Source organism: Strigops habroptila, chromosome 1 (genome assembly GCF_004027225.2).
Source record: "Strigops habroptila isolate Jane chromosome 1, bStrHab1.2.pri, whole genome shotgun sequence".
In the NCBI taxonomy this organism is placed as follows: Eukaryota; Metazoa; Chordata; class Aves; order Psittaciformes; family Psittacidae; genus Strigops; species Strigops habroptila.
The window spans coordinates 139,864,491-139,890,412 of NC_044277.2; the positions used below are offsets into that span (position 1 = coordinate 139,864,491).

General features: G+C 39.4%; 1 protein-coding gene across 1 annotated transcript in view; it reads right to left on the minus strand.

Moving 5' to 3' along the window:
* GADL1 (glutamate decarboxylase like 1) overlaps positions 1–20,239 on the minus strand; it is an 83,113-nt gene extending 62,874 nt beyond the window's left edge. Inside the window, 6 exon segments of the mRNA XM_030503748.1 lie at positions 4,589–4,704; positions 6,145–6,251; positions 6,993–7,083; positions 8,779–8,905; positions 9,631–9,800; positions 20,136–20,239. Of these exon segments, the coding sequence (XP_030359608.1) occupies positions 4,589–4,704; positions 6,145–6,251; positions 6,993–7,083; positions 8,779–8,905; positions 9,631–9,800; positions 20,136–20,142 (618 nt within the window). The 5' untranslated portion in view covers positions 20,143–20,239.
* Between the last annotated feature and the right edge of the window lie 5,683 nt (positions 20,240–25,922).

Genomic DNA, 25,922 nt, shown 5'->3' on the forward strand with positions numbered 1-25,922 from the left:
GTCCACTCTACTTTATATAGGCATTTTTTTTTCTGTCAAAAAAATATTCATAGTATATCTTACCATATTTCCAACATCACCCCTATAAGGACCTGCTCTACTCTGGATACTGTTATTCCATCAAGAACATATTGTCTTTTTCCAGAATAAGAGTATGCTGATCTCATCTTAATCCACCTTCAGGATTAGCCTGGGAATTCAAGATACAGTAGCCTTCTTAATCTATTTTTTTTGATGTCAAAACCATTCTGAGTAACCTGCAGCATGCCAAGTGCCTACCCAATCATAACAATGGAGTCAGTTTTGAGAGTATGCAGCATGACTGCATATATGCAGTCATGGACTGCATATATGGACTATACAATTCTTAGAATGGACTTAGAGTGGACTATACAATTCTTAGAATTCTTAGAGTGGACTATACAATTCTTAGAATCAAGATCATCCAATCCTTGGATTAGTACTGCTCTTCTCAAAAAAGAAAACTGACTGTTTTTCATATTACTGAAGAGTTAAAATAACGCATACTCCAACAACCACAAAAATGTCTAGAAATGCTACTTTTCATACAGGAGGTGAAGCCAGGTGGTTAATTAATTCCATTTTCTTCCAGAGAGTTCACACAAATGCAGTTACTGCGGAACATAATTATGAAAAATGTACAACATTTTAATGTGTGGGCATGAATATATTAAGGGTATTAAAGGCTGTCATGCTTATTTTGATGAGATGGATCATCTCAAAGGGCTTTCTCTTTTTGACAAAAAGGTTTCCTCTACCATCGCCCACTTTTTACAGGCATACAAAGACATTACCTGATACTATCAGGTAGTTTTAAGAAAGCTTAATTTTGTAATATGACACATCTACAAAGTATTTAGGGCTCATTCATTTAGACTGTTACAAAGATAATAACATACATAGGTGGATAATTAGTCTTACACTGCATTAAATTACATCAATAATGGAAATAATGATTGTAGAGTGGCTGTGTGTTGTTCAGTAGAAGTTCAGAGACATTTTCAACTGATTACTGAATCACTTGAAATACAAGTTGCCTCCATCACTGATTTCTATCCATTAGGTTCAAGTGAAAGGTATGAATCACCAGGAATAATGAGATTGCTCCAAACTGAGAAAGCAGTGGACCTGCAAATTCAGTATACTACTAATCAGGTATTTTATTATAAAAACTGTATGGGAGACTGGGATACAGATAAAGAGGCTTGAGCACCTGATAGATTATACCAAAAAGCAGAGGCAAAGAGAAAAACAAATACCAAAACAAAACAGGCTGCAAGATACGTTATTTCTTGCCTCCACAAATACTTCTGCTCCTCTTGGAAAATTTTGTCAGGTCTTCAGTAAACCAGAAAAAGGACAAGACTTATACTACCACACAGACTTGAAATATGCTTTCTTTGATTAAAAAAGTAGTATTCTAGTTACATTGACTGAAAACATACAAGAATGTTTTTTCCCCACTATCATTACCAGAAGCCATTATGCTAAACTACATGCATCATTTTAAGAAAAAATATACCAGAGAACATTTAGCAGCTCCAGTCACAGTGTCAACTAATTCACTTGTTCATAGTTCCCTTTCCAAAAAGGAAAGAAGTATCCAGGTAAAAGGTGTTTTGTATCTAGATTATAAATGTAATTTTAAATAATGATTTTAAACACTGTGAGTTCAGATTAATCTTGCCAATATCTTTTTCAGTTTTGTTTGTTTGGACACGTTATTAAACCTGTAGCCATTTGTAGTAAGAAATTAGTGCCTTTGAGCACAAGATCAAATTGGAACAGTTCATTTAAGATGTGCTGCTGTACTGTTTTAACTATAGCTAGACATAGCTTTCATTTCCTAACAACGTTTGCAAAGATAAGGTACTTTCGTCCTGTGCTCATTAAAACAGAAGATGAATTTGTATTTTCTTGATTTTGAAAAGTTTCCTAGAAACATGATTGCATAAAGCAATTACATTATTATGAGACTGTTATATTACTCATTTTTGCCTGTTGTAATTTCAGCAGGGGACAACATGGTGAGTTAATGTTGTGTTCTCTCACTTTATTACTTTCACGATCAAGTTGCACTGGGGAGGAATTTAGCTTCTTTGCATCTAAAAAACTGCTCATATCAGCATGCACATTTCAACTGTTTACACACCCCTCTTCTACCCTCAGCTACCTCAAATTTAGCAGGTTTCTACCTTTCAGATCAATGCAATAGATTCTAGAGTCAGAGTAAAGTTCAGATGGGACTCAAATAGCAAAACATGATAAAAAAGTGGGGTGACATCTGTAACTACAACTGTATTCAGCTCCCACTGAGACACAAATCATGCCCCAAGAAAGTGGGATATAACAATTTCTTTGCTACTGCTAGTGTCTCAAGAGGAATCACTCTGTAATGGTCCAGCAAGGGAACTACGGAGTAGTAGCTTAAGCAATGTTCACTGTGTATCAACACAATTTTAAGCAGCTAAGCATCCTACTTGCAGGAACAGAGAGCCTTTTTATTCCTGAAGGCCAAACAGAGCATTTAAGGACCTTGGGTGGGCCATGCATTAAACATGTTATCCTAGAACATACAAAAAATACGTAACTGTAGATCACATAAAATTAAGTGACTGACAAGACCGTGCATCCCCCTGCTCTACAGCAAGGCAACTCTTTCAGTCTGCAAAGTGCCAGACTGAAACTTTGGGACTTGGCAACTCAAGGCAAAAATCATTTAATTTGAACAGTGTTGAAGCCAAGACGTAAAATGACACAAGTGTCTTGTGCAGCCACGTGTTTTAAGTCCTTATCAATACCCTCAGTTTGTTGTAGCCTGATGGCTTCTCCATGCCGACACTGTTTGCCTGATTCAGGCTGAAGAGGTTAACAAGATGCTAACAGTTGAAGAAGTTAACACATGTGAATTTCTACTGGGTCATTTTTAAAAAATCATTTCCTTCTCCAAGTACCTCTTCATATTTTTTATATATACATATATATATATAAAAATAAAAGGTACAAAACGCTAAATAAAGGCCCAAAATAGAAACAAATTAAAAAGATAAGATTGTGTGACACAAGCAGTTGCGTACTTATTTTCAGTGTGGGCTATTTATTACATATATTCTCAATATGACATATCTGAACTAAACAAACTTCCAAAAGGTAACATAACTTGGACTGAGTACAGCAGGATGTAAAATAAGTAGATACAAATATGCATATCTCCTAATAACCATGAATAAGCACTGGAGATCTTAGTCAACAGACACAGTTCTAACCACTGAAGTGGCAGGTTTACAGCAAGTGATTATCATGTACTAAAGACTACATGGTTTTCTGAATCAAACAAAGTATTAGAGACCAAAAGCATTGCCTTACAACTAATTTACCAGTTTATTTTTCCTGATTATTTCTATGTTTTATGGTTTTGGTCTTTCTGGTAAAGCAAAGACCAGTAAATCAAAATAAATTTACTGAGGGTCAAATAAAATTTCTTTTGTCATGAAATTAAATGCTTGTTTTATGAAAGTATACATTTTAGTTAAATCTTGCAATGTTATTTCGTGGTAAAAATTCTACATACTTCACTTCAAAAGCATTAACAGAACATGTTTCAACCTCATTTTTTCCTCCATAGCTATTTTTAAGATCTAATGTGATGGATTAGTATGAACTGGCATGTAATTTCATATACACACTTTTCAGAAAGAAATAAACCTAAATATATTTTGCCTGGGGGGGGGGGGAAATCCCTTTATTTAGGACATTTGGATTCAGTTCCAAAATATATGTGCTGTCTTGGACAACTTATGCAATGCGTCCATCCCTCAGGCCTCTTCAAAATAAGCCTCTTGTCTATTTACACTGCAAACTGTTTGGAGCATAAACTGAAGATCTAAAATTATTCTAGTAACTATATACTTCCTAGTACAACAAGGTTCTCACTTTCACTGGGACCTTTATATACTGGAGTCGGAATGAATATCCACTTTGTAATAATCAAATGATAAACTCTTAAAACTATGAGTCATCTCATAGGTCCACATGTGCTCAAGTTAGTACAAATTAAATCTGCAGAAAAAAAACCTTTGACATCCAGAACCTACCTATCGTTCCTCCTAGACCTTATGCTTTGAGAACTCAAATGCTACAGTCCTCCACATCACACCACAAGCATTCTGCTTCAAGTTTATCCCATCTACAACCAATTCTTTAATCAGCAGTTTCCAGGAGCAGGAACACCTGTGTTTGTTTTCAGAAAGCAAGGAAGCTTCTGCAGGGAAATCTACCATCAGACTTCTCCACTTAGCTCCAATATTCCACATGCACGTGGCACTGAATCATAAAATCACAGAATGGTTTGGGTTGGAAAGGACCTTAAGATCATCTAGTTCCAACCCCCTGCCATGGGCAGGGATGCCTCACACTAGAACATGTTGCCCAAGGCTCTGTCTAACCTCGCATCACTGTATTTACTGTACCAGTGCCCCATCAGATATACAAATTATACCAATTTTGCAGCCATTGGGGGGGGGGGGGGGAGGAATGTTTAGAAAGCTTTTTTCTGTTTTGTTTTTACCTCTTCTGAAGTGAACAGGACTAGTCTTGGCAAACCTGAAAGCCCTTTTTCCTTTATCTCAGGACAAAACTTGTATCTTGCTAAGTTCATAGCATACATATTAGAAACAGAGCCACCTGCAGAAAGAGGCATACAAATATCATGTTAGCCACAGTCCTATGTTTCCCCTATTAGGGGAAAGAAAGAAATCAACCATACTGTCCATACTGTTAGCCTACAGATGCATCCATCATAGCTTAATTTTCCCCCAAAAGCCTACAGATATAAAATGAACTTTGGGCTCTGCAGCATGTTTGAAAACACAGCATGTTTGAATGTTTTTTGGGGATATTTCCTGAAGAATAATAACTGTGCCCAAATAGTCCTCCCTGACAGAGAATACCCTGCAACAGTTCCTTCCCATTTACACCGAAGCTATGCCAGCTCAGCTGCCCATACCAAGTCAGCTGTGGCTGCACCACACAGAGCCTAGGAGAACCCTTGGGCAACCAGGCTTCACAGTATTATGATGGGAAATTATGGGAGGGGGGAAGGGGGGGGCGCAGGAAAGGCTATTAGAAAAAAACGCACAGTGAGTGGCAACTGGAAGATCTGCAAGGTAAGATCTGGAAAGGCTTTATTCTCTTAAAAGAACAAACCCAAGACAATAAGAAAAACCTTTACATAAAACCAGCACCAAAAAGCACAATTCATTTATCTTTTGACAGTGTCACAGTATGCTTTAGTTATGCAATTCTGCCATAAAAGCAAGGATTCTACGGAAAATATACATCAAATCTGATGGGGGGGGGATCATTACTTAAAAAAGTATGAAGGAGTTTTTAGTTTATTTTTCTACTATTCACATGTAGGCTAGAATTACTTACCTTGTTTTGCTTTTGGGCAGGTTAAATTCATTTATTTATTTCTCTTCTCACCCCTAAATTAGATATAAAAGCTTCCTATTGAGCTTAATAACTTGTTACCCAAATAATCTGTGGAATAATATCATTATGCTTCATTATTTCAATACAGTGGGCTGGAATGCTGCTTTACAGAGCATTTGAAAACTGTGGCTTATCAAGAAAATTAAGGAATATTTGTTTGGTTGGCCTTATCGTAACATTTAATACAACCATCAAAACTCAGTGGAGTTAAGCTCATGACACTCCCACTACAATAAACTCTGGTTCCCACAGTTGATAGGCAGGGTACACAGACCAGTGTGCTCAGGCACCACTTGCTGGTGTCTGGCACATAAATCATCTCCCTCTCTGTCAACCAATATGACTCAGTCCAATGAGGCTGTTGGTATTGTTGTTAATAAGGTCAGGAAGGGCATCAGTTACAAACAATTTTCACATATTTAATGTAGAACTGTTTTCATTCATTCACTGATCAGATTCACATAATTGTTACTAGAAACATGTAAAATAAGCCTGGATTAAGTAATTGTACATGTACATCACTAGATTTTTACATGCATTTTCAAATATTCTACACAAATTCAATGTTCATGGAATTACTGGTATTAGTTGGTTTATAATGACTCAGCTTGAAATCTGAACTACTCCTACCTGGATTAAATATACCATCACCTTCTTCCCAGCCTATGAACTCAATCATTTTCTTGATGACTGCTTCTTCCACCAACAGAAACACAGGGGATACTTCATATGTGTATCTGAACAACAAAAAAAAAAAGGAATCATGATTCATATTAAGACTACATAACTCATGGCACAGAATACTGGTAAAACTAGATTAAGGTTTCTTGCACCTTTCTCTTATCTATCAGAAGCTGATCACCATCAGCAGTAGAACTCTAAACTAAAAATACTGTGGATCTGACCCAGTAGAGCAATTGCTTAGTTCCTGACAGCATCACATTGACACTTCAGCTCTCAAAGTAATACATCAGGGTTTTCTTTTAATGTAGGTCACATGCTTAGATTTCAGCTATAATGATCTATTGCAAAGCAACAATTACTTTTTGTTTAGGCCTTACATTTACAAGTAGCAGTAGACAGGTAACCACTTGCATTCAACTCTGTGCAGAATGCTTCAAAGGAAATGAACAACTTGGGAAGTCTTATTAATTCATTTTTATGCACCAAGAAAGATGAAAGTCTAGGTTTAAAAGCATTGTAAAACAAAGAGCTCATCTCTTAAACCCCACTTTACAAGCTAGAAAAATAAGGCCTCATCAGATTAGCCAACCTCATGAGCTATTCATCCAATCCAGACTGTTTACTCTCCCACATTCCTGCACAATTCTTACCTCCGCTATAATACTGAAAACAGAAATCAGAAGTGGGGGAAAGAGGAGGAGGGAAATGGGGGGGAGGGGGGAGGGGAGAGAAGCTGTTATTTCAAAAAGCATGCCTGCCAATTCATCACCAAGGGGACAAACAACTATACTTACACACTTGGGTTCAGTGCTTCTGTAATGAAACGAGCCACTAACGAGTAATAATCTATTCCAGCATACAGCTGATTGAAGAATCTCGGATGACCTGAATACACAAACGAAAAGCAAGCAGTGACAGAATGTACATGAAAAGAGAATATATCACAGGCCTTTCTCAGTTGAACACTGATCACTGAAAACCACAATTCACCCAACCATTCTCTCAGTATTTTCTGGACTTACTGTCCTTTTTTTAGCTTAGACAACCCTCTGAAAGTAAATTTAATAAGCACTTTCAGGTCCAAAACAAGGTTTGAGGGATGTAAGTAGTGCACAGAATGAATGTGGGTTGTTCACAAGTTTTACTAATCAAAAAAAGAAGACAGATTGATAATTGAGTATACACAGTGGCTTTTAACAGCAGTCTTCAGAGGCTGCCATGGATGTTCAGCCAAATTTCAGTAAGCAGTAGAATACAGGAACCTGCTGATCCCAGGCAGTGGTGCCTATGCTCCCATTAAAGATTCAGTATTGAGAGAGGTAGCATAACAGCTTGGAAAATCTCACTGCAGACTTAAAATGACAAGTTAAGAGAATTTATTTACTTGCCTGGAAACACTGAGATATAACTAACTATGAGAAAATTCTATACTATTGCTGACTATAAAACCAAGTCAGTTCAGCAGTGGTATCACCCCCTAAATTTTAATCCACAGCATAGTACTTTTACATGCAAAACCAGGTAAACTGTTTGGCTCCATTTATGTTATATCTGAGGCTTCAATAAATGTTTATACTTGGGTTAAAGACCATTTGCACAGCATATTTATATACAATATCCTTTCTAAGGTGATACAGTGTAACGAATGGAAAGTTAAAGGCAATTTGCAAAAATAAGATAAACAGAACACCTTCCAGTAACTCAGTAATTATATCTGCATATTATTAGTGCACTGCCCCTGTAGATCAGTACTGCTACTATTCTATGGTTTTCAAAGGCATGAGTTCACTCAAAATTATTTTACAGTTTTACTTTGTAGCAACGGTGACTGTAGCAAGGAACATGCCCTGGAAATGCACAAATAACCATATCAAATGTCCCTCTCACTTTTCAAAACACTACCTAAGCTCTGCACATCTGAAATTCTGAGTTACTGAACCACAACAGTATTTCCTGAACAGATGTTGTTCATCCCTTTTTGCTAAGACTGAATTATGTTAGACATGCTGCAGAAAGGTTAGCCACAGAGAACTAATCCTGCAGAGATGTGGTGTTCTGTCTCTGAAACACTGCAGGCTTTCTTCTCAGCGTCTGGAACAGGAATTATTGCCTATCAGCAAATTAACACCCTGTGAGGCTATTGCTCTAAAACAATAGTAAATGTACGGTAATCATCACTAAGAAAGTATGAGGGCAATGACAGCAGCTCCGCTCCTCACCACTCAGACAGCAGGAAATCACACATAAAAGCCCTTCTCCTGCCTGTTTTGCTAGACTGTTGTACCTGTCTAGGTGACTTTCACAAGACTTTAAAATGACAGAATCTACCATTAATGTCAATGGCATTACAGGCATTAGTTTTTGATTAGTTTGCCACAATTAGACATTTTAGTCAAACCTATGGTGACCAGCATTCAGTCAAACAATGGAAACACAGCCAAAAGTTTGCATACTTGTATAGGCAAGCAGAAAACCAACATTCGCACCCCCGGTTTCCTGAAAAGTGACAGCTTCATAAACATTATCCTGTCTTCCTTAAGTTAGCATACAAAATAACTTCACTAGAAATCACATTCCTACTGGTTTTGACGCTGTACTGTATAACATCCCGGCAGAGTTGCAAGAGTTTCTGATGAGATTCTCCAGTGTCCCTCATTTCCAGGTCAAGAATCTGCTTCAGTGTTTCAGGGGCTTGCCATTCACAAACCTAGTGATGGAGACGGGGAAAGACACCAGCAGTAAACAGGTTAGCCAAGAGGAAGAGGTTATAAAGGTACAAGGTAAGCACCACAGTCAGCACTGTGTCTTGGGCATTGCTTGCCCATAAACATTAGAGCGGGGGAAAGCTGGAAAGCAGTAAAGTAACAGGCCTGCAGCTCAAATTCTGTCCTTAGCTAAGGATTTGTAATCACAAGATTTTCAGATGCTGTTCTGCCAAGGGGTGGGAGCAACCAGTGCACACCTAAAGGCAAGCATGATTCATTTGCAGCTCCTCTTCCCATACAGCCTCTTAAGCAGAGGTTCTGCAAAAGCCACAGAAACCTCAATGTTGCCCTTCACAGTGGTACCACATCCACTGTTCCTCCTTCTCCAACATCAGTGCCACTGAGAAGCAAACAAATAACTCACCCCACCCCAAACAAGAAAAACACTACAAACACTACACCCATTTGTCATCTCAAAGAAAGTAACCATTGTACTCTAAGAGGGAAAAAAAAAATAAATATCATTTTCTGGCAAAAATATATGTTAATTATGTTATTGGAAGGTTCTATAATATGACCTTTCTTAATTTGTAAAGCTATTTCAGAGCCAGGGACAGACTAGAAGTAATTGTGCGGCTAAAGTGCAATAAAATAGCAGCTTAGACAAAAACTGATTTATTGTTCATTATCTCTGTTACAAATTCTCCACAACGCTGTATGGCTTTACCTTTCCTGTTACGTCATCAGCTTTCTGGATGACTTCTTCCATTATAATCTTACAGGCCTCTTCCACAAACTTCTCTCCTGCTTCTGAGTCCATTATTGGACCATTTAGGGTGACCCCATCCACCAAAATGGCATTCTTCTTCTGGACCATCTCCTGTTTGCAAATACCAACTGTAAGATAAATAATTCGCCATTAGAGCAAGGCCTGGACAACTAATTCATAAACTAGAAAAATATTCTTTCACTGATGAAGATTCCTTAGTCAACTTAAGGAAAAAAAGATTAATACATCAACTTTTCACATGTACAAAAATCCTAGATTTTGGTGTAAGAATCTTTGCAGACAAAAAGCCAAATGTGTTACTTCAAACCTAGATTGTTATTATGTAGGTAATAACAGGATACTGTATGGTATCTGCTGCTTTCTGTAGCATACAAAAGCATGCAAGGCAACTTCTAAACACAGAGGAAAATACAAATACAGTTCTGGCCCAAAACATGATACAGCTGGATAAACAGAAATAAAGTGCAGGATGATAGTTATTTTTCTTAGCTGACAATGTTTCTTTCCACGTCATCCCTCCTGCTCCCCTTTTTTCATTAAATTAGTTTCATCTTAACTTCCCATATGTTTATGCTACTTCTTCCCACCAGCCAGTCCTATTGCTCAGTCTTCTGCATCCTTTGCAAGGTGTTTCACTGACCCACACTCCATGAAGATAAAACCTTTTGAGACTGCTGTCAATATCACATACCTGTACTTCTTTCTGCCCTTATCCTATTAAGTGCCCTCAGTCACTAATTACAAAAAATTGCTGTGCAGATTATCATGTTTATTCAGTTCAACAATAATCTCTTTCCTCTCCCTCACCTTTATCCATGAGACGTACTTTCCTGATGTGTTCCATAAACACATTGCTACTTCTTTCTTTACATCACTCTGAAAGCACATCCAAGATGCTTATAAGACACTGGCCAACAGCAGCCAGCACGTATCTATTTCATGTATTGATTTCATACGGCAAGATCAGGACTCCAGTCTTAAGCAACGTGAGGATAAAGATGAAAGTGAGACATTTGGAGATATCAAAGGAACAGATGTATGAAACAGTATAGTGCCGAAAGGAGCAAAGGAGTAGCAGTTAACTACCATATCCAAATTATCTAGGTTACAGACTGCATCTGTCCATTGATCTCACCTTAGAATAGCTAAGATCTATGAAACCAGGCAGCACTGAAGGATCATCTTCATCTACAGGAGGATGAGGGAAGGGTAAAGATGTGTGGACAAAGTTCTATGCCCAAAACAACTTCATTTTCTGCATTACATTTTGCTCCAGTTATGCAGTACAGAAAAAAGGTAGATTTTTCCCAGATCTAAACAAAGAACTAAATTTCCAGAAAACTGCCAGACACTGAAGTCTGACACATTCATCATGCTTATCATAATTACAGTTCCTCATGAGCAGGAGTATATAGAAGAACAACGCTGCCTAGAGAGATGCATGACTTTGAGGTCCATCGATTGAAAGAAACCTTGTTAATCCCATGAGCTTTTATTTACTGATGACTCAGAGAAGCTCTTCAGTTGACTTTCACTTATCAGAAGAGAACTGATAAACAAGCTAAAATTCTAACATAAGATGGAACCTCAGGCTTCCCATAATGCTTTTAAGAAAAATGAGACCCCCACCCTCTGTATTTCTGAAATTACTTCTATTTTTAATCCAGAGGGGCAATATACTAAGTTTTGCTGAACAGAGTGGCCTTCAGCACATTTTTATAAAAGAGGCATAAATGTTCTTGTGGGACAGCTATAAAACAAGCAAGAAAACAGTATTACATCTTCAACAGCAAAGAGGGAAATCAGATGTCAAAAACATCAATTCTCATCATGCTTCCCAGCACACCACAGCAGAGACACTGTACAGAAAGCGCAGCTTTGAAAAAGTCTTAGAGGTTTCTCTGAAAACACAAGCTAGTAGGTCAACTTTACAATACTTAAAACATCAGGTATTAACAAGGCATCAGGTCTTTGGGCAGACAAAAGAGAGGCTATTTTTGGACTGATAGTTATTTGATGTATAAATAGCTGCCTTAGGTACTAACCAGAGCTTAACATAAACTCAGAAGAATCTCAGATTTTACATCACCTGGAGATGACACCATATCAAAGTGTTTGTTTCTATGGAAAAGAGGACAGGATCAAAAAAAAAACTATATAGGAGATTATTATCTGTCACGGAGCACGATGTTGATACCTCCTTTGGTTACAAGAAGAATAGACAGAGGAGCACTAACTTTTCTTTTCTTCTCTCTGCTAGAACCAGAGCTGTGCAAAAGCTTTCCATTGGTAACTCCATCCGCCCTATTTCTGACACTTTTGCATAGAGATGTGATACTAATACTTCCATGACTTTACAATGGCCTCTTCCAGGGATTCTTTGAAAAGCGAAAGCATAACTTCACATCACTTTTTCTACCAGGTCTTTAGGGAACTGTGTGATAGGTCTAACAACAGCTCCCTATTTGAAGCAGGTCTGCTTACCTCTACACACAGTTTTACAGTCTTCATAAGACGCTTTGTGGAGCCCAGGGAAGAAGACATCCTCTGGAAAATGGGTGATAGTCTATCCCTAGTCCCACACACATCTGTGTTGGGCCTCAGACATAACAGAGGGGTCAGAAGGAAGGAAGAGAAAAGAGCCTTCATTTAAAGAGCAATTTACCCACATAAGACTCCAGCAAAGGGTTCAGGACTTAGCCCACATTATAATTAATTAAATAATTTACTTTGCAATTATTTACCATTTTCTTAATTTTTTTTGTTATCACCACTTCAATCTGAACTTGCCGAGCTAAAATCTGCCCTGGAACATACTGTAAGACTATTACTGGAACTTAATAGGTGCAACTATTTGACAATCAGTAGCTAAATCAAGACCCAAACATACACATTTTCTGAAGAAAAGGTCTTCAGGTTTTGCAAACCACTGTTGGGTATGTATATTATTCCCATCCCTCATGATTTTACTGCAAATCCTGTGACACTTAATCTTCTACTTATAACTGTCTGACTTCTGGAGCTCTTGTGAGAATTCTAAACTCTACTGAAAAATAAAAGTGTTTCCTCCTGGTTGCCGTAAAAACCTTGAAGAGGAAAAATAAGTAGACGATAAAAGTCTGAATTTCTATAACATTTTTTTATCACATTTTTTAAAAGATCCTATGAACAATTTATTACATTTCAGATGGCTGAACCTTCAAGAAGATTCAAGGTTCACTTTTTATGTCACTGTACCCAAGTTAATTAGCATGCCTTTAACATCTTCTCAGAGCTCAGCATCCAAGCTAACTCACACGCTATCTTTATAAGCTGATAATTCATGTTGTCTCTGAGAAAAAAGAATCATACCTCAAATGCTCAAAACATTATTTTCCAAGAATTTGAGGCCTTTTACATATCTGTCTCAAAAACACCTGAAAGCACTAAGGGAATGTGTTTCACATTGAGCCCATTTCATAGAAACAGCATCTTGTCACATATACGTTTTTTGCTTTCAAACATGACAGGCAAACAATCTAGAGACGTGGCTGCAATAAATATAGTATTTTTTATTGAAGAATACACAAATGGACTCCTAAACAGACTCAGAAAACAGACTTGTGGAAGATACATCAACTGCCATTTCAACCAAATGGCTCCAGGCTTGAAACAGAACTAAAACTTTACTAAAAGGAAGTGCTTTAAATCAGAGATTAAGGATTATTTACTGTTGAAGATACCCTTCTCCAAAGAGAAGACTCAATCCTGTCCAGTTGAAGGGAATTGGGCATTTAGCCACTGGCTTCAGTAGCGGCAGAATTAAGCCCATAACTCTCACATTTCATCCTGAATGAAATATTCTATTACAGAAACCTAAGGATTTCCAACCAACATTTCATTTTTATGATCAATATTATTTTCCCAGCAGAAAGCATAAATTAAAGCTGTAATAATGTAAAGAAAAATAAACATTTTTTCTGATGTTTCTATATCATTATGTAAGCACAACCTAGTATTTTTAAAGCTGCATCTGTGTTTCCATAAACATACAGAAACTTTCACTGCTAAATTCTTGCACTACAAAAAGAAACTGGAGCTTTGTACTTGGCACGTTCTGACAACATTTGGGAGAGTAGAATAAAATGCCCGGAAAGATTTACTGCTTACAAAGAAAAGGCAGAAACAGAAGGGGGTGGTTGTGAAAGAGTAGCTTGTGCCTGAATGCCAGAGCCAAATCCTATTCAGTTTACACTGTACTAGTATCACTGACTATTCCACTGAATGCAAAAGGCTGGCTATGACCAAGGGCTGATTTCTGCTTTGTAACAGACGCAGTAATAATTGACAGCATTAATCAGAAACAAATTTTACATTTCTCATTCTGTATGATCTAGTTATGGTTCTTCTTTCGGAAGACCTCAGTATTTTCTTTCAGTGTGTCCAGCAAAAGAAAACAAGTGAACTTCAGTGTCGAGCTCCACACCACCATGCTTAATGGATTATTGTAGTGCCATATCGTATATCAAAGCGTTAAAACACAAACCTGCCTTGTGCTATGCAGCTATTTGAGTCCCTTGGCATACATAATCTTTAAAAAGACAATTTTGTTTCTTTAATCACCACTTTTGGTATATCTATGACAGAAGTAAAGCCACTCTAGTTTTAAGGCAAAATACACTGTTTCTTAGTAAACTGATTTCCCAGGCCCGTTTGCCAAGTAAAGGAAATGCAGGATTCTTAGAATCAGTATACAAGTTAACTCAGTGTCCTGGCAAAACCATCCATATGAAAACAAAATAGGCGCAGGTATGGTAGGGCTCGTGCAACTGGTCCTGTACTATGTGTTCCTGTTTTGCAGTTTCATGGACCAGGCCTGTGGACAGGGAACAAGTCGGGTGCTTCCCTTCAGAAAGCCTGCAACAGTCACCACCCACAGAAATCCTCCAACTGTGAAAATGCAAACGTGACCTTTATAGAGCAGGACTCAAGGGAAACAGAAGTGCTTGTGTACAGACTCAAAGGTCCCTCAACTCTCTTTGAGCACACTGCTAGCACTGAACAGCAACAGTACAAACAACTGGTCCTATTCTCCAGTCCACACCCAAATTTCCCTTTCTGAAAGGAAAAGTTGGGACAAGAGAGAGAAATCTAGGGAGGAGCCCCAGGGATTTCTATCTGACAGGGAATGCAAGGTCCACACTAGGAGAGAGGTTCTGCTTTAAGACATGTTTCCAGAGTCCTGAGAGGCACCCTCAATAGTTGGATGCTCATGACATGTTGTGCCCATTCACTGCATGCCAAGCACATGCTATACACAATGGTTTATGCTAAGAAAGAAAAAATAAAATGAAAGAAGCAGACAAACGTTAAGAAAGAAGAATCAGGAATTTTTATGCAGCCAAACCTCAGGAACTGATGTTAATATTTAATAACAACTTCTCAATGCCCTAACCAAGTAACTGCAGGAATGATTCATGCTGTAACATTTCCAATTAAGAAGAAAGGCTGTGGAGAATTCAAATTCACCTTGATGTGAAATTGAGAAATGGCAGATGCCAACTATGAAATGGAAATCCCAACTCCCTGACCCCAAAGAGATTCTCTCAGCTCCCACGTTCTAATTTTTAACACCTGCCAACAGTGTAGGAAGCATCTGAGAAACAAAATGGCTTTTATTTTAATTAGAAGTTGCACATCGATAATGAACATTTAATGAGCAACCCTTTTTCTGTGGGAAAGTGAATATATTTCACCATCCAAGTCAATCACAGGCACTGTGCATGGGATAGCAAAGTTAACTTCAGCAGGCTGAGTTCAGACAGAATTCACAAATGTGTGTGTGACCCACATAGAATATAAAGAACCCCTGAGATTTCTCTGCTTCCCACTGTAAAAAATTGAAGTGAAAATACAATTGGGGCTTTTTTCCAAATGGAAGTCCTGCCACTTGATTTAAGAGAGTCTGCAACAGCCTGTAATTTTGTGCAAGAACTGTATTTTTGTTCATAATATAAAAACAATTTCTAACTCCAGTCTTTCAAAAATCATCTAAGAAAGTAGTAATTTACTAAAACTGAGTTTTCTGGGATTCAATGCAAGTTAAAAATGCAAAAACAGATGAAAAGTCTAAATTTTGTTTTAGGAAGTTTTACCTCTACATTCCAGTTACAGCCAAAACAACCTTTTTCCTCTCACTTTTTCTTACCATCACTTTCTTAACACTTCTATATTTTCTGTTTCTTACAAAGGATTTCCTAATACTGCTCACTAACTTATGTCTACAATATTACTCTAAGATATGCTGTTATTTACTAACACAGGGAAACTAATGCATAGTAAATCAGGATGCAACTTTCCAGCCCACTAGATCCTCTGAATTAGCTCCTATGTAGACATTCATAATTTATTAGCATATTATGTATAGCAAGTAGTTCAATCCACTTTCAAAATGGAGCAAGCTGCCTTGCACAGACTATTAGAATCATTGCTGATGAGATCAGCAGAGACCAACCACAGATGAAGGACAGTCTCTGGACCCACCACTTCAGATCGTGCCTGCCTTGATTTTCCTATCTGGTTTTGGGAAACCACTCCTGAGCCGCAAGAGGCCAAGCTGCTGGGTGACCATACACATTAGCAAATGCCAGCTGAAGATACCAGTAGTCTTTTCATGGGCAGTAGCCCAGATGATGCCCAGTAGAAGCACAGATATGACCATGCTATGCATGCTAGGGCTCACCAATGAGACCATATGATCCCTGCCCAGACTGCTGAAGGAGTCCCAGAGACCCCACACCACCTGCAGTCTGACTGCACCTATGTCTTCTGATTTTCCTCTAAGGCAGGCAGAAGATGGATAACTTATTTTGGGGCTTTTTTCCATCATACCAAAACTTCAATCAGTCATTTGAGATCAGCATCAGCACTGCAAACAAATACCAGGTACATACAGCATTTGTTGCTTGCTTTTTCCCCTTCAGGCAGGCGTAACAGCTTTTTAACGTGATATATTGGTCCCAAAGGAGGCTAAATAATCCCTGAACAATGGAGTAAGTCTGCTTGAGAAAAATAAGTTTAAGCAGCTCAATGAGACACAGATCTTCCAGTGTAACTAGCGGAGGGACGCCAAGCCGCTTATGAAACCACCTTTCATGTCGAAATCCTGAGATCTGCCAATGGATAAGACCATATTTATTAGGCTTTTCAGCTTACATAAGGCAAGACATGACAAAGCGCAGAAACTTCCAAGCTTTGGAACCAAAAGCTCTTCTGAATGATCTAGATTTAACCAACTACTCTGTAGAGTTATTGCTACTTTGCTGACAAAAGACCCTAGTCACTAAGCACCACTTTCTTCATCATATGGCACTGAAAAATCTCTGGTCTAGTGATGTTCTCTTTAAAGACACCTCTATTTGCTGCCACTTGACAAGGTTTTCAATTTAAAACAAAACAAAACAAAAAAACCACAAGATCACATATGCTCAAGAAACAGTCATATAGAATCATAGAATCATAGAATCGTAAGGGTTGGAAAGGACCTTAAGATCATCTAGTTCCAACCCCCTGCCATGGGCAGGGACACCTTGCCCTAAACCACGTGGTCCAAGGCTGTGTTTGAACCAGGCCAAAGCCACCTTTCATTACCCTTAGACTAGCCCTGACAATAAACATCGACAGAAACAACTTCCACTGACATGCCACAAAGCAACAATCATTTGCCTTTTAAATTCATTATTCCCTCATTGCAGATGTAAAAACCCCATTAATGTTAAAAAAAGATAACTTGTGTGCACAGATGGAGGAAAAAAAGGGGGAGAAATGGCTCCAATTTAGCCATGTCTTGATGACTATCCTTGAGCTACCAATGCTCTACAAACTACCTCTAACAACGTCTATGGTTTCCGAAGCCTAAGAGGTACCTTCTGTAAGCATTTGGGATGAGCAATAGGAGCGACTATCGTATCTCACTTCAGGGAGAGGGGGAGTTAGAGAAATACAAAGACGTATATTTCAAAACATCTATTTTTTCTGTCTTGAACATGTAACAAATGCTTATGGAAATACAAATGGTCTTTAAAGAAGTAGGCTGCCTAAAATATTCAAGGGCAGGGAAATTAAGGCACATGAAATCTAAGCTGTTTAATAGGCAGTAATGGCTGAATCAGTATGCAACGAGATCTCCCAATGCATTAAAAAGTGACAATTCTTGGCTGTATAAGTGACAGCTTAAAAGATATCTTAATCAAGAAAGAAAAATTATTTATTGAACTTCTCCAAATGTCAAATTAAGCTTCTTCACTACATGTTCATTAACTGCCAGGAAAATTCTTATTAAGTTTAAAGCACAGTGAACGTACTCGCACGGAATGGCTTTATTTTATGCAAACTTCATTTCTTGCAAACCTATGTTTCCCTTCCTCTGATGATGAAGTGATATTAGCAAAGATCCTAGTATCTTTTTTATCAGATCAGATTTTAAGACACAGGAGAGATCCTATCCCTCTGCTCTGACCACAATACTAACCCGAGTGTCACATTACCAGAACCTGTTTTACCATGCTTCACATTACACCTGTGTCAGGCGGCAACACAGCAACACCTTACCATGAAATAAATGTTTGCTGACTCATCTCCCCAGTCTGCTGGCACATAATGCCCCAAACATACCATATACACACCAAGCATTCAGCAATTCAGAAGTTGAAAAGCAGCAGTTGCATAAATGACGGCTGCTTCCCTCCTCTTGTGGTTTCTAGCTCTGATTCTGTTTATTGTACTTGATGAGCGAGTAACTTGCTTGAGGCTCTCATAATGGACTCAGCCCTTATGCCCCACAAGGGAACTTATCACCTTTTATTTCTTTTTTCTCCAAACACAGAATTCTCCAGGCTTTCTCCATGCCAAAACAACCTTGGAAAACTGCCCTAATGACAAATGACTGAAGGATATACACAGTCAAGAACCATTTCTGCATCTAGGAGTAGGAATCTAGAACTTATTAATTAATGGGATCTTATCTTTTGTGTTAGTGGAAGCATAGCCTAAAAATCCTCTTACTCACCCCTGCACAGTCACTAAGGCTGCCCTTGTGAGCAGTGGTGATGATGTCTGAGAGAAATTAGGCTCAATTAGCAACAAGCAAGAGGAACCTCACAAGTGCTCAACCAAACAGTGTCACCCCCTAAGAATGCTCCCATTGCATTCACCACAGCAGCCACTGCAAGGGTAACACTATGCACATCCAAGTTTCCACTCCAACTGTGTCCACTTTGCCAGCTGCTCCAGCTGTGCAAAGCAAACACAATGCTACTGCTGCAACAGGCAGGTGCCTTCAGTCTTTGTCTTGTAGATGTTTTCCCATATAACCTTAAATGGTAAGAGCACATAAAAGTCAGTACTGAAAGGAGACTGCCCACAAGGGCAGCCTTACTGATTGTGCAAGGGATAAGTAAGACAATTCTTTAGGCTATGCTTCCACTAACGCAGAAGATAAAATCCCATTAATGAGGGGGCCAAGTTCTAGATTCCTACACCTAGAAATGGTTCTTGACTGTGTATATCCTGTGTATTTGCTAAGCTTCTCCAGAAGTTTCATTACTGTATTAGCCATAAGTCTGCATTCCCAACTGTTATAAAGATATGGGCAACTTTTTATTTTTCTTTACGTAATGATGCAAGATCTTCCTGTCAATGTAGGCAAACAAGTTAACTTAATAATATATTTATAAAAAGAGATTAACTTCTCCCTTCTTGAGACCTTTTGCTCCCAAGCAAATCACTATGTTGCCATGCCTTATTCTGGTGCCTGGGGAAAACAAAATAATACAATAAAAGGCACCACTCTTTAAAGGTCGTTTATTTCAACAAAAACACCACGCTGCAATGATTTTATAATAATTGTTGCAAACACCATACTCTATTAAACTGTTATGGCAACGTTATTGCTGCATCATAGAATCAGAATGGTTTGGGTTGGAAAGGACCTTAAGGCTCATGTAGTTCCAACCCCCTGCTGGGGGCAGGGACGCCTTTCACTAGACCAGGTTGCTCAGAGCCCCATCAGCCTGGCCTGGGCGCTTTAACAAAAGGTTAAAGATAGATATTCTAGAGGCAGCCTTCTGCTCATCTCCACACGCTACTGGGCGGGTTTCTGAAGCGGGGGGAGCCCTCCTCGAAGGGCTGGCAGAGCTACCCCTCCCGCACCTCGGCATTGCGAGCCGACCCTGCCTCCCTCCTGTGCCCCAGGTCCCTCTGCTCCCCAGCCCGGGGTTAGCCACGGCGGGGAGGCTCCCGGAGCCCCCGCAAGCCGACGGCCGGCAGAGGAAGGGGTGAAGAACCCCGAGCGGGGCCAGCAGCGAGGCGCTGCCCTCCGCCCGCCACCCCCGAGCTCTCCACCCGGCCGCGCAGAAGCCGGGAAAGAGGAGGGAGAAGGCGGCTGGGGCCCCGCCGGCGTTTACCCTCCATCTCGCCTTCGCGGTGGGAGCCGGGTGCGGAGCGGAGACACCTCCCGGCGTGACCCTTGCCTCTCCCGCGCCGATCGGGGCAGAGCCGATCCCGCAGCCTTCGCCCCGCGCTCCCGCAGCCACTCGGCTGCTGCCTCCGGGCCGCCTATTAATACCCGGGGCGCCGCCGGCCGCCTCCTGCGGCGGGGGGGGGCCGGGGCACGGCCGGGGCGGGGAGCCGCCCGCAGGGCTGCCCCCAGGCGTGAGGGGATCGGCGGCGTCGGGCTGCGGTAAACGTGGAGAGACCTTCTAATGGCCGGGCGCTGCCCTTATTCTGGAGTCAGGAGGTTCGTTGCTGTCGCTGCTTGTGACAGTTTCTTCCGTTGCCTCCTGTGCCTTACAATCCGGCTGCCAGACCCGCGATGCCCTGCCGGCAAGCTGCCCGCCGCTCAGCAGCTCCCGACCCGGCACTGCCGGCCGCCAAGGGCTATTTTGAGGCTTCCCGAGTGAGTTGTGGCTGACATCCTTATTCCAGTTTATTCCGGGACACCAGCCCCATTCAACGCGCCACAGGCCTTCTTCATATTCTTATCCCTTTATGTCCTTTATATGTAAATGACGAGCTTTATTTCCTCGTCATTGCTACCTCTTTGAAAAAAAAATGCAAACGAGCTTTCTTTTTGACAAAAGGTGCTAGTGCTGTTGTCACATGAGGTGTGAAAGCCTCCAACATTTAACTATCAAACTCCCCAAAAGCTCATGTCTTAAGTTAAAATTCAGGCCTTATTAGTCTGGCAACGATTTTTGGAAGCTGGTGAAATATTCAGGTGTGAATTAAACATTTATTCACAATGAGAACAATCAGCCATTGAAATAATCTCCCCAGGGAAGTGGTGGATTCCCCAACACTGGATGCTTCTGGGACATCTAGTGTAGATTGTGCTTTCCTAAGAAAGGTTGGACCAGATGATCCTTGAGGTCCCTTCCAACCTGGTATTCTATGATTTATTCACATGTAGTATCTGAATTTTCCTTATTTGTGAGGAAGCAAGTGTAGCCCTTTTCTACCTTCAGCTACAGACCCTGCTAAGTCATTAATAACTTCTACACCTTGCAGAAGGTAATTTTGTGGCCCAATAGATATCCTCCTTATGATAGATGAAAGTGGTAGATATCACTAAATTAAAAGTTTGTAGTTGCCTGGGAACAAGTGATCATGGCCTGATTGCATTCATCATGGGTAAATGAAGGACAGCCCAAAACAAAATTACATATTTCTGCTGCTTCAAAGAGCTAGTTCCCACAAACTAGCAAAAAAAAAAAAAACAAAAATCAACACCCAACACAAAAAACCACAACCAAAAAAAAAAAAAAAAACCAACAAGGGAACTGACAAGGCAAAGCACATTTAGTGAGAACTCCAAAAGAGGAGCTTTCTTAAAGATACTGTTAAATGTCCAAAAGAGTATGATTTTGCAATCATGGAAGGCAGTAACTTTCCCATAAAGCCTCAAAGGTAGCAGTTAAAAATAAAATGGAAACCAAAGAGAAATTATACAATTATACAAATTAGACTTGCTATAAATTACAAGTTACAGTATCAAAAATTGTTAAGAGAAGTCAATAGGCAAGAAAAAATCTGTGGTTGTAAGAGATGAAGACAAATGTGACAGTTTAAGTGCATTAGGAATAAAAGAGAACCCAGTGGTGATATGATTCTGGCCCATCAGTAAATGTAATTCATAAGTGGGTTTGTGCTGATATGGAAAATGTAAATATGTTCAATAAGTACTTCTGTGCTACAAAAGAAACAAGTAGATGGATCTCAAGGGGATTATGAAGAACTGCTACAGCCTGCTAGTAATTAAGATAGGAATCATGGCCATTCTTCTATAAGCAAATGTAGATAACTTTTACTCCCAGTTCCACAATGGGCTCTTTCACCTGTTTTAGTAAAGTTTGGAATACTTGTCAAATTCCAAAGGGGTACTAATGTTATACCAGTAGCCAAAAAAGGGCAATTGTAATGACAGGAAAATACAGGCCAACATCAGAAACCCAAATAATAATGGGAATAACAGATTTAATTTTAAAAGATTTCAAAGAAATGAATAGAAATAATTCTAGTCTTTTTAATCAAGACTGGGTTTGATGAAACTTCTCTAAATCCATTCTTTGATGAGGCTGCTCATTTGGTTAAACGCATATTGATCATTTAGACTTTTAAGACAGTCTGAAAGAAAATGTGGTATCCCATGATATCATTGAAGGAGATGCTAAATCAACTAAGACTTGCCTAAATGACTAATGACAGAAAGTATCTTGACAGGAAAGAACCTTCATCTCATGGGTATGTTTCTGTGAAAGGGGGTCACATCTGAAAATGACACAAAAAGGAGAGAAATGGTGAATGTAATACGGACCAAGTAACCTCGTGAAGTAGTCTGAATTGAGTGGCAAACTCATTCTTGTCAAACAAAATATATCTACTATAACTAAATCCCTGTAACAAGCTTGAAAGATTGTAAGTGCTGTGTACTGAGAGGGAGGTGGTACTTACTGAAAAAGATTTAGGAGTTGTACTCACCAGCTCATCATAAATGCTCACTCTGACACTGGTAACGGGAAGGATTAACCTGCATCAGGGGAGTAGGAAGTAGGGGAGATGATAGTTTTATCTCTGGATATATCACTGAGGAGACCAATGTATACTGTGTTCCTGCCTATGTTTTGAAAAAAATGTTGAAAAATTGGAGAGGGGGCAGATTAAGAGCAGAAAATGTCATTTGAGAATTGAAGAAAAATGTTGCGAAGTGAGACTTAAAGAGCTCAATCTGTTTATCATATCAAAAAGGTTGACTTGATTACAACATGTAAGTACTTCTATGGAGAAAAAAAAACCCTGAATCCTGAAGGGCTCTTTAATCTATCAGAGAATAGCATAACAAGAAGCTGTGGTAGAAACTGAAATCAGACAAATTCAAGTGAAGCACACGATTTTTCTTCTTAAGGCGACAATACATCACTGGAACAAGCTGACAAAGGCACCAGTTTCTGATGGGTTTATGTACGCCAGGCCAGGACAAGATACCATTCTGGAAGACAGGTTTTAGCCAAATGCAGGCTACGGCTCTCCGTTGCTTGTACATGCGTGAAATTTAATGACATAGGATTCAGAGGAGATCAGACCAGATAACTAAATGGCCCTTCATGGTCTTACTTCATTATTTCTTGTTATACTAAGCAAATATAAGAAGGGGTGGCTACTAGTGAGCATCTGCTCAAGATGACTTTCTTTGTCAACTGACTGGACTCAGTGTCTATGAAAAACATGACTACCATGAGTGTGTAGGATTTTAAATAATCGCAGTACATGAGACATTCTTGGCAAGCAAAGTATGAAATATCAAAAGACAACATTAGTCACCTATTTTCATTTGTCAGTGCACTAATCTAACAAGATTTTAATTCACCTGGGTCACAAAGGTGCTCAGAAGAGCTTAAGGAGAAGCTGAATGAAAGGGCAGAAGCATGAATCCATTAAAAACACTGGCCATCAGGCTTGGTTAATGTGATAATTAAACTGCAAGCTTTGAAATGCTGGCAGACAAACTAGACAACTAATTCTACATGCAATATTACACTAGTAAATATACATCAGTTTTAAATATTCATGGATTTCTTGCCCAGCTTGTGCATAAATGAATCAAGTTACCTTACCTGAAGCTATGATCCCCCATAATGAGCTGTGGTATGCAGGGAGGGCTAAAAGGTTTGACACTGACAAGTAATACCCACCTCTCTGAAAGCAGCCAGGACCACACAACTGAATTGTGTTGCACATAAACTATTGAGAACTGCATTTAAACATTAATGAACTAACAGTCTTCTTAATTGTTCTATTTGCCAGGATGTGAACTTGCATCTTCTCTCTTCTGCTTACAAAGTTGATGTGGCACTGTTCATCTCCATGCCCTTTCTGTTCTCATCATCTCTCCCCCTCCCTGAAGTTTGTTACACAAAGGCACACCTTTCCAACAAGTAAGGAACATCCTCTAAACTGTGCAGAAAACCAAAGGCCGTAAACAAGTAGAACAGTAGAATAACAATACATTCCTTACAGAAGGAAGAAAGAATACATTTGGAGAGGGAGAGTTCATTTTGGAGTTAGCATGCAAATATTTTTCCGTTACACTACCCCAAAATTCAAAACAAGGGCGCTTTCCAAACAAGAAAGCAATTTTATCCAAAAGACTCACAAAGATTTTGAACTACCGAAGTTTGTTTTGCAAACCCTAACACCTTGCGAATGGTTCTGTCCTCCAGAAATTATGTAGAAAAATTCCAGGCTTTCTAGATGGTCTTAAAGATGGAAGCTTTCAAATTTACCATCTAGTTCTGCAAATCTAAGATGGTGCATTAAGTAAGGTCTCAGGTCTTTCCCTGTCTTTTCTGCAGGAAAAGTTGTGGGCTCCATTTTTAGAATTACAAAGAATTCCCAACTCCATATGGGGTAAACAAAAGCTGCAGGATCCATGCGCTTATGAAAATCACATTCTGGGGCATTAATAATTGAAGTGTCATAGTTACCTCTATTGGTATCAACATCACCTATGGAACTCAAACATTAGTAGTCTGGTGCAGGTAACTGAGACAGGAAAGAAAAAGCATTAGGAGGTTGAAGGGCATTCATTACCTTTTTGATGCCTAGAGGAATAATGTTGCTGTGCTACTGGAGGCCAACCAAAGGTGAAGACTGATCATTCTATACAGTAAAGTGAAGAAGTAGTTAGGCTCTCAAGTTGCAGCATCTGATGCCTTCAAAGGAACGCTATTACATTAGCTGGCTGGCAAAATGCGTTGTTCAGGACGTTAAGGCTCAAAACATCAAAACATCAGTTGGTGAGGCTTGGACCCTAAAAGCATCAGCAAAGACAACAAACACAGCCAAGGGAATACTGAATTTAAGCAGCAAAATATGGCTACAGGACAGTTCCTGGAGATTATATTCTGCATATCAGAGGTGATCAAATGCCATTCCCTTGAAACGCACATAGGCACCATCTTCTTTCAGACAACACATCTTCAGATGTCTGAAGGTCACACATACTATGAAGAGTCTAGGTGGAGGAAAGCATGTTCACAAGCAGCAAAAGCCTCTGCATCCTTTGGAGGCAAGGCAAGAATCTGTCAAATACCATATCTTACTGTTGTCCCTGCCAGGGGCAGGATGAGCAGGAGACAATAGCAGCTTAAAAGAGTCAGGGGCACCGAAAGCACATCCTACCTCTCCACTGCCAACCTGGGCTGGACATCCAACTCAGGCCTGTGGCAACCTCATGTTGCTAGCTTTAATCTCACTTGCTCACTCAGATTGCTTGCAAGTCTTTTGTGGTTTCATAGACCCAGCTTAGATACTCATGTTCCTTGTTTAATTCTATTAAATCACATCTATATTTTCATTAATTAAAAAAAAAAAAAAAAAACAAAAAGTAGGGTAGTCCAAATAGGGCTATTTATAACCCTTGAACATGCAACCCTTCAAGACTGACTTTTGTTGATTCAAGTCAGTAATAATAATTACAGATCTAACTGTTATTATTCCCATGTTTAATAAAAGACTTGCAACATACTTTATTAAAGGGTAGACTGGCTGAGGTGCCTGATATCAAAATTGTAATACTCTTTTTGAATAACTGATATGTCTTGTACATTCTTCTTTAACTAATGTTGGCAAACCAGGTCATGTCATATCCTTCTAATGCTCATTTTGGTGGGAGGTGAAAGAATTTTAAACCTCAT